We start from the raw sequence: 10000 nt of genomic DNA, 5'->3' as shown, positions 1-10000 counted from the left end.
GTAGGGGGGAAGAGTATGGGGGAGTCAGGCGTGGGAGTGAAAAAAATAGTTGTAAAAATACTCTTTATTTCCTTGGTGTTCAGCCTCAGCCTCGCGCGGAGAGAACTAGTCGAGTTGATGCTGCTGTGAGTTTAGACATAGTTGTAATTGTTGTAGTTTTTGTTGTGGTGGTGTCAGTGTGGTGGTGTGGAGCCGGCGAGGGTGTCCGGAGGGCCGGGGCACGGCGGGACGTGAGGGTGGGGGGCGGCGCTCCTCACTCAGCGTTGCGGCGCACGAAACCGAAACCAGATCGGTCGATTTCGTCAAAGTTGCGCTTGTAGAGGTTGGCGAGGTCTCGGGGGTGAGCATTCTCTTCACGAAGCCGAAGCTGGAGCGGTCGATCTCGTCAAAGTTCCTCTTGTTGAAACCGAAGCTGGAGCGATCAATCTCATCGAAGTTCCTCTTGGCGAACCCGAAGCCAGAGCGATCGATCTCATCAAAGTTCCTCTTAGCGAAGCCGAAGCCAGAGCGGTCAATCTCATCAAAGTTCCTCTTGTTGAAACCGAAGCTGGAACGGTCGATCTCGTCAAAGTTCCTCTTGGCGAACCCAAAGCTGGAGCGATCGATCTCGTCAAAGTTGCGTTTGCTGTGGCCAAAGCCGGTTCTGGGGGAGGCAGAGGAGGAGGAGCAGGTTAGCGTGAGGTAGAGTGATGCTGACAGTCCCTTCCCTCCCCAAGATTAGAACACCGCTGCCTTCCCATAGTGACCACAACAACTTGACCTTATTGTAACACTTAGCTTGTCCCACCTTCCCCTTGACGCCGCCCTTCATATGACATTACAACACACACACACACACACACACACACACACACACACACACACACACACACGTTATCAGTCAAAGCGTAATAGCACAGTGCATCATTTTTACTCCTAGACCTCCCCATTCCAAAAAAAAAAAAAAAAAAAAAAAAGACAAGCATATTAGTAACAACAAAGGGACAAAGGACTTACGTGAAAGCATCGAAGCGTTTCGCTGAAGACCCATCTGAAACAAATGAAAAACGGGCATGAATGAAAGAAAACGACGTAACGAGGAAACTAGCAGTGGAAATCGTATAATGAAGCGCGACGTAACTTTTGTCTTCCCAGTACCAGACAAAATACAGTCTTGGTTTTGGAGAAAGAAGAGTGTGGGTACTTAGTTATAGGAAAGTTTGGTTAGTTTGTGAAGGAAAGGGAAGTTGTGTTTTTTATAGTTATAATAGGGACAAAGAACAGACATGTGGAAGTGGAATAGAAAGTTTGTGTAGTTGAGTGGTTAGGATTGTGGGGGGTTGAGTGGAAGGTAGAGGGAGGGAAATGGGAAGGTGTGGGTAGGAGGAAGAATACTTGTTTGTGTTGTAAAGTTTATATTTAAGTCAGAAAAAAAAATAGTGTGTAGGACATGAAAATAAATAAACTTTGTTACGAGTGTATAATATTGTGCTTTGAATATTATTAGATTTTAACACAAAAGAGTTATTCACTGTGAAAATAACGTAATTAGGATTTCATATACAACACACCAAAAAATATACAGTAGAAGTCCCCAATCTCTCTCTACTCTCTCTCTCTCTCTCTCTCTCTCTCTCTCTCTCTCTCTCTCTCTCTCTCTCTCTCTCTCTCTCTCCGCATCATCTCACCGAGCGCTTGAGTGCCTCCCATGATCAGTGCTTTTAAAAATCCCTCGACCCTCAAATCCTCAGCAAATATAGTTAGTCTTAGTCTCCCTTCAAACCTCCCTTTGGCCTTCGATTTCTTTGATCCCCAGAATATGACCAAGTTTGCGCGAGTGAAGGTCGGTTTTACTTAGAGATGTGGAGCGTTTACTTTCAATACTTCTGTTATAGGGGGCTTACTACTACTACTACTACTACTACTACTACTACTACTACTACTACTACTACTATTGCTGCTACTGCTACTGCTACAGGTGGTGATGGTCGTGGTGATGGTGGTGGTGTGGATGTCATTCTTTCTGATGAGGTAAAGCCAATTTGGTGAGTGGTGGTGTGTGTCCGCGTCTGGCAGGATCATTTTTATCGCATGAGAGAGAGAGAGAGAGAGAGAGAGAGAGAGAGAGAGAGAGAGAGAGAGAGAGAGAGAGAGAGAGAAGGGGAGGGGGGTGCTTGGTATGATAAATGCTTCCTTCCCTTGTATCTAAATGAGTCTCACTTGTATACTTGGTGTGTGTGTGTGTGTGTGTGTGTGTGTGTGTGTGTGTGCTCGAGCAGGTTTCGAGGCTCCATGAAAAGAAAGGAAAAGAAGGAAAAACGAGGAAACAAAACAAACAAGACAAGATTGAATGAGTGAGAAAAGTGAGGAGGAATTACACGAGTTGATAAAAATTAGTAAGTATGAGAAAGCCCAAAGAAAACGAGGAGAGGGAGGAGAAAGATTCCACGCCCCAAGATTACCGTGTATGTGTGTGTGTGTGTGTGTGTGTGTGTGTGTGTGTGTGTGTGTGTGTGTGTGTGTGTGGCAAAAAAAAAAAAATACTACCTAGGAAGTTTAAAAAAAAAGTACCTAATTTAAGTCTTAAGAGGAAGAAAATAACAAGGTGAAGAGAGTGAGAGTGAGAGAGAGAGAGAGAGAGAGAGAGAGAGAGAGAGAGAGAGAGAGAGAGAGAGAGAGAGAGAGAGAGAGAGAGAGAGAGAGAGAGAGAGAGAATACGAGAAAAAAAAAGGTGAAAAATGTTAAGAGAAAAACAGTGAGGGGGAAAGAAAACGAAACCAGGAGACGGTGGATAAACAGAAGCAAAGAAGAATAGAGTAAGAGAGAGAAAAAAAAAACTGAGGAAACCGGGAATAAAAATGAAGAAAGAGAAAAAGAAGATGAAGGAGAAGGAAAGTGAATTAGAGAGCGGAGAGGAGACGAGGGGAAGGAAGAACACATTAGAGGAAGGGAACTGAGGGGAGAAAAGAGAATGTGTGGGAGAGTGAAGAGGGGGGATAGGGAAGAAGGGTGCATGAGCCGAGTCAAATAAACAGTGGAGTGAGGTAAGGGGAATTGGTGGGAGCTGATACAGAACCCTTCCCCCCACGGCAGAAGATGTCCCAAGGGTGCAATCTTCCCTCCTCTTCCTCCTCCTCCTCTTCTTCCTCTTCTTTCTCTCCCATCCTCTCGAAATTAACCCCGCTCTTTATAAATCCTTCGCCCAAGGCCGGCCATATCCTTCACCCATCCTTCATTTCCTTCCTGTACTCTGTACTCTCTCTCTCTCTCTCTCTCTCTCTCTCTCTCTCTCTCTCTCTCTCTCTCTCTCTCTCTCTCTCTCTCTCTCTCTCTCCTTCATTTAGCCTAACTTTTTTTTTCCTTCCTTCATTTGATCAGTTTGTGCTCCTCCCTTTATCTTATTGTCCTCCTCCTCCTCCTCCTCCTCCTTCTCCTCCTCCTCCTCCTCCTCCTCCTCCTCCTCCTCCTCCTCCTCCTATTAGGGCGGATCTAAGGGAAGGAAATGGGGAAAGATGGATTTTGTGTTTAGAATAAATGAATAAAGGAAGATGGAAGAGGGCAGGGAGAGGGGAAGGAAGGGGAAGGACAGTAGCTTACCCCCTCTTGTCCCCCCTCCCCTCCTTTACTCCCTCTCCCACCTAATCTTCCCTTATCCTCTGTTTCGTCCATGGGCACAAGTTCATCACGCACGCACGCATGCACACAGGGAGAGAGAGAGAGAGAGAGAGAGAGAGAGAGAGAGAGAGAGAGAGAGAGAGAGAGAGAGAGAGAATTATCTTACGAGTTCTCATAAAGAGGGTCGTGAGGACAGAAGTAATGAACACACACACACACACACACACACACACACACACACACACCATCGGGTCTATCGGTGCCTTAAATTCCTATCGTTGTAAAATATCGGGAGGATTAGAGTGGATGAGCGCTGTCCGACCTTCACTTGTTATGTTCCCGGAAGAAGCGCCCCCCCCCTTCTCTCTCTCTCTCTCTCTCTCTCTCTCTCTCTCTCTCTCTCTCTCTCTCTCTCTCTCTCTCTCTCTCTCTCTCTCTCTCTCTCTCTCTCTCTCTCTCTCTCTCTCTCTCGAAAGGTTAGTGTTCATTATTCATTATTTTTGGTTTTGTTTGATTTTTTTTTTTTTGGGGGGGGGGTGAAAGTGTCAATAATGTGTCAGATTTGGAATGAGTGTTTCTCTTTTGTGTGTGTGTGTGTGTGTGTGTGTGTGTGTGTGTGTGTGTTTCTTTTGTTATCTGTCCAGTTGTATTCTTTCTCTTCTTTCTCCTCTCTTGTTATTTATTCTCTTCTGTTCCTCCTCTACCTTTCCAGGCCTTCTTGTTCTTCTTCCTCCTTATTCTCATCATCTGGTTTCTCCTCCTCTTCGTCCTATTATGGTTTCTTCTCCTTGTCCTACTTTTCTGATTTCCCTTCATTCTCCTTCTCTTCCTCTTTTCTTTTCCTCTCATCCTCATTTATTCCCGATTCTTCCTCCCTTTCTTCCTTTTATTCTTTACATAATTACACTGATCCACCCACCCACCCACCTACACACACACACACACACACACACACACACACACACAGACACACTGACACTCACCTGAAGGATACCCTGCATCAGGATGGTTGTTGGCATGGGCTGGGGCGTCCTGCGGGTGAAAAAGAACCACTTGTCAGGTAAAGGTGATGAAGGGGACAGGTAAAGGCCTCTAAACACAGGTGCGCGCCCTCCAGGTGTGTACTGCGTCTTGGTGCTAATAATTAAACATGCCGGTACAGGTGTGTTGGTCTTGGTCACGAGGTGTATGTAGGTGTGAGGGTAAGTTTGAGTGGGTGAGGGAGTGAGTGAGTGAGGGAGGGGAAGAAAGGAGGGGAGGAATGAGGGATGGAGCTGGATGGATGGAGTAATTGTAGTTTTGTAGTAATGAAGGAGAGAAGGTTTTTGTGAGTGAGTGAGTGAGGAAGTGAGGGAGGGAGCGGAGAAGTGAGATGGATGAAGAGTGATTGTAGTAATGAAAGAGGCTTAGTTTTTTTTTTTTTGTGAGTGAACTAGTAAGATGGACGAATTAGGAAGTGAGTGAGTGAGCAAGTGCGTAAGAGAAAAATGTGGATGAATGAGCGACTGGATGAGTGAATGAAACTGAATAGGTTGAATAGATGAGTATGGAAGTGAATGAACCGAGTGAGCGACTTACTGAGTAGATGAATAAGTATGTGTACAGGTGAGTGAGTGTGTGAATAAAGAAAAAAACTAGACTGAGGAAAAAAATGAACAAGTGAGTCAGTGAATTAATGAGTTTGTAAGTGGCTGAGTTGATGAATAACAGAGTGAGGTAGATAGGTAGATAGGTGAGTCAGTGGATAAAAAAAATATTCATGTTCATTGATTGTTAATATGAGGAAGGTGAAGTATATCGGAAGGAAGGAAAGAAGGAAGGAAGGAAGGAAAGAAGGAAGAAGGGAAGGAAATACTCTCTCTAAGCTGGATGTGTGAGAGGCGGTACCTACGGAAGCTATAGAATATAAAACCTCCTTAGGAAAAAATGTATATATAGTGGTATGAGGAGGAGGAAGAGGTGAAAGAGGAGAAGGAGGAGAAGGAGGAGGAGGAGGAGGAGGAGGAGGAGGAGGAGGAGGAGGAGGGGGGACTCTTTATGATGATGGACGTTTACGAAATAAGAATTAGTTTGTAAATTTGTATCCTCGTCCTCGTCCTCTTCCTCCTCCTCCTCTTCCTCTTCCTCTTCCTCCTCCTCCTCCTCTAATGCGAACGTTATACCCAATAAAAACACGAAAACAACTAAAGTGTGTGTGTGTGTGTATGTGTGTGTGTGTGTGTGTGTGTGTGTGCGTGCGTGTGGTTATGGTTAATACTGGTAATTTTTCCCGTGTGAGTCTTTCATGTTCGTCACATAAACAAATCTGTCAGGAAATAATGCTTAGTGTCACAACTCTTGCCTAAAATGATCCTATTTGTCACATTTAAAATTAATATGACTCTCTCTCTCTCTCTCTCTCTCTCTCTCTCTCTCTCTCTCTCTCTCTCTCTCTCTCTCTCTCTCTCTCTCTCTCTCTCTCTCTCTCTCTCTCTCTCTCTCTCTCTCTCTCTCGATTTAGCTTCGTCTGACTGCCTAAATTTATTCCTGTCAGTTAGTTTGTTCGTGTGTCTACCTGTCTGTCTGTTTGTCTATCTTGATTTGATGTTGGTTAGTTGTGTTCTCAAGAGACCGTGGGAAATCTCTCTCTCTCTCTCTCTCTCTCTCTCTCTCTCTCTCTCTCTCTCTCTCTCTCTCTCTCTCTCTCTCTCTCTCTCTCTCTCTCTCTCTCTCTCTTGACGTTCTAAATCCTCTTGTTCATCACCTGATTATTCTCTCCTTTATCTCACCCTCTCACTCTCACTCTCACTCCACGTCAGCAAGCCATCACGCACGCACCAGAGAATACAAAGAGGCACAAAGGAACACAAAGGAAAATCAAAGACCATCACCATCATCACCACCACCACCAACACCACTACCACCACCACCACCACCACCACCACCACCAGACAGTCATGTTTGTAACTTCGCAAAAAGATACAAAAAAAGAAACTAAATCGATACTCTAGAAAATCAATTACTTTTACTGTGTCTCCCTCTCTTTCTTTCTCTCTATCTCTAACTCTATCTCTGTCTTTTTCTCTTTCTCTATCTCTTTCTCTGTCTATTTCTTTCATTGACGTCAAGGCTGCGTAACAGGCGACCGATATACCGAGCGTCACCAAAACCCACCAATCAGAGCTCGTACTGGCTTCAGCTTCGCCCTGCAGTAGCCAATAGGAAAGGGGCTTTTCTCTCTGCCTCTCCCTCTCTCTTCCAGGACTTGCTTAATATTGCAGTGATGGCCTGGAAGGTGAGGAGTTGACATTTGGGTTCTGCCTGTGACGTTAAGATAACCACGCCCAAAATAAAAGATAGTAAAATTTTCATCGTTCTTTTCTCCCTCTCCCTCTCTCTCTCTCTCCCTCTCTTTCAAGTTTGCTTAGTAGAAAAAAGAAGTATTTATGGGTACAGAAATATGTATCTATCTAGTTTGAGTGGGGTGTTGGGGGTTGTATTTGGTGTGTTGGGGAAGGGGGTAGAGAAGGATTATGGCCTGTGGGATGTGAGGAAGGGAGGGGAACTGGGTGGTTGGATGGGTGGGTGCTAGTAAGCTTATGATGCATAGTTATGAAAAGACAGTAGTAACAGTAGTAGTAGTAGTAGTAGTAGTAGTAGTAGTAGTAGTAGTAGTAGTAGTAGTAGTAGTAGTAGTAATCATTTCATTAACATCATCAGCAGCCGTAGAAATGGCAATATCAATACCAATCATGACATCAATAATAATAACAGTAACAATACTCCGTAAAATGAAGCACGGATGTCAGTGTCAGGTGAAGTGCCTGAAGTGTCACTGCTATCATTTCCCTCATATCTATAATCCCAAATGACTCGTGCAGATGACGGAAGAAAAAAGAAAAAAGAGAAAAGCATCGTAACGTAAAGTAGGTTAGAAAAAAAAAGTTGCTGTAATTAAAGAGAGAGAGAGAGAGAGAGAGAGAGAGAGAGAGAGAGAGAGAGAGAGAGAGAGAGAGAGAGAGAGAGAGAGAGAGAGAGAGAGAGAGATACAGGCACAGACAGAAGAACAGAGTGAAACAAATAGACTTCATGATTTTGATATGGTCACATTGTAAGGCTTAAAAAATATGCATAGAAATTTATGTGTGAAATGGAATGATGAGTTTTTTTATCTCTTTTTTTTTCTTTTTACTTCTACATCAAAAAAAGAAAAAAGTTGAAATTGCGTTACTGATGAAATTGATACCATGTTTTCATGTAAGTTAGAAACGAGTTAAAACAGCTTATAGAGAGTTATTGAAGAGAGAGAGAGAGAGAGAGAGAGAGAGAGAGAGAGAGAGAGAGAGAGAGAGAGAGAGAGAGAGAGAGAGAGAGAGAGAGAGAGAGAGAGGAGATGGAAAGGGAAGTACAGTGGGAAATGAAAGAGGTGAATAACAGGACTGGAGGAGAGAGAGCGAGGAAATGAGAGAGAGAGAGAGAGAGAGAGAGAGAGAGAGAGAGAGAGAGAGAGAGAGAGAGAGAGAGAGAGAGAGAGAGAGAGAGAGAGAGAGAGAGAGAGAGAGAGAGAAAACCTATCCAACCATTCGACATTTCAAGCCCCATTTTTTCATGAAGACTAATAACTTCATTAATTTTCTTCCGGTTCGCGCATAAAGAGAAAGAAAAAAGGGAAAAAAAGTGAGACAATAAGTGACAGATGGGGGAAGTTGGAGGAAGAGAGAAAGAAGAATGATGGAGAGAATTAGTGTCTTCTTTACCACAAATATTCATGGAAGAGATAAATGGATGATAAAAAGTTGGAATGAGAAGAAAGATAATAAAGATAGAGATATTGATAGTAATACCTCAGCCATTACAGATGAGAGGATGAAGGAGAGGTGAAAGGAATGGCCAAAAAGAAAAGCCTGTTATTTTATGGGCTATCATTATGAATAAAAAAAAACGTAATTGCATCACAAAATTTTCTTAACTGCTGTACCAATTTCCTTCAAGAACAGTTACAGACTTTCCTAGCCGCGGTACCGTAAAATTTTCCCAATCACGATGTCAAATTTTCCGATACCTTTTTTTTTTTTATACGGTGCCAAATTTTCCTAACCAAAGTACCATAAAATTTTTCTCAGCCAGTGTAACATAAACCCTTCTCAACAGCTGTACCAACAAAGCTTTCCCAACAACGGTACCGATAAAACTTCCCAAACGCTGTACCATTAAGCAGACGTTCACAACAGCTGTACCAATAAATTTTCCTAACCAGTACATTTTCTTAACTACGGTACCAATTTCGCTGTACTAATAAAACTTGCCCAACCGCTGTAACATAAAATTTCTATCAAGATTACCCAACACATCACCGTCAGATTTCCTTAACGTCACCATCATCTATTTCTAACCGTGTCAGTATCAAATTTTTTCTCTACATTCCTGCAAAGATTAGTATTCGGAGGAGAGGAGGATGGAGGGAAGGGGAAAGGAGGAGAGAGAGATGAAGGTGCTATTTTCCTCCCCATTCCTCCTCTCCCTCTCTCTCCCTTCCCTCTCCTCGCCAGCCTCAGGTGTTCCTCGTCCCGACAATCTACGCCCATCAGTTTCCTATTGTTCTTATTTTCTCGTATTTTATCTCTATTTATTTCCTCCACCATATTGTAAACTATTCCTTTCTTTCTTTAACATATCCAAGATTTTAAAGCATTACTCTGTATTTTTAAAGATTTTTTTTTGTTTATCATATCGTAATCAGTAGAAATCTAGTTGTGTTTTATATCTGAATTATTTTTAGATCTTTTTTTTTTCTTGCTCCAAAGTTCTTTCTCTCTTGTCCTTCTTCATGAAACAGACAACGCTATTAATGAATTCATCTTTATTCATTCATGTTTCGTAATATAATCAGTGCAAACTCATTCATTCTCTCGTATATTCCATTCTATTTCTTCTAATAACAATTTTCTTTCTCTCCTTCCTTCGTTCACCTGATATCAACTTTTTATCACTTGATTTCAGGTGTTCATGCATGCAATCAGTGAACATTCAATTTGGGAAGCAAGAGCAAGGCTGGAAACGTGGCCCTAGATATGAAACCATCAACAAAGGGCAGCCATGATGTATTCCTCCGCGTGACGTCACAGCTAGACAAGGTAAGGCCGCACACTTCTGTATGTTCACTTGTTAATGCGCTGGAAATCGAGTCAAATTTTTGTTCTTCGTAAAGGGCAGTGTCGCGCCGTTTTAATTATTCCTTTTGCTCTCCACCGCCCTCTGCCGCCCTCTGCACCTGTTTTTTTTCGTGTAATCAAGGGGACTAACAACTTGCTTTTGCAGTGCGCGTGAAAAAGTAGTGCCGGGGTTCAACCTTAGCATTTAGCAGACCAGAACGTGTAATTTTGCGTCGAGCGCCAGAAAATTTACTTCTACACGAGGCAAGAAGAGA

The 10000-nt window shown here is 43.1% G+C and overlaps 1 protein-coding gene across 1 annotated transcript in view; it reads right to left on the bottom strand.

The window, feature by feature from the left end:
* Window positions 1–51: 51 nt before the first annotated feature.
* LOC135114749 (orcokinin peptides type A-like) overlaps window positions 52–10000 on the bottom strand; it is a 24643-nt gene continuing 14694 nt past the window's right edge. Inside the window, 4 exon segments of the mRNA XM_064030769.1 lie at window positions 52–342; window positions 345–643; window positions 997–1030; window positions 4578–4626. Of these exon segments, the coding sequence (XP_063886839.1) occupies window positions 254–342; window positions 345–643; window positions 997–1030; window positions 4578–4626 (471 nt within the window). The 3' untranslated portion in view covers window positions 52–253.

The sequence above is a fragment of the Scylla paramamosain genome, chromosome 28 (genome assembly GCF_035594125.1).
Source record: "Scylla paramamosain isolate STU-SP2022 chromosome 28, ASM3559412v1, whole genome shotgun sequence".
Classification (NCBI taxonomy): domain Eukaryota; kingdom Metazoa; phylum Arthropoda; class Malacostraca; order Decapoda; family Portunidae; genus Scylla; species Scylla paramamosain.
The sequence above is the reverse complement of the archived record's forward strand: the minus strand, read 5'-3'. Positions and strand labels throughout refer to the sequence as shown.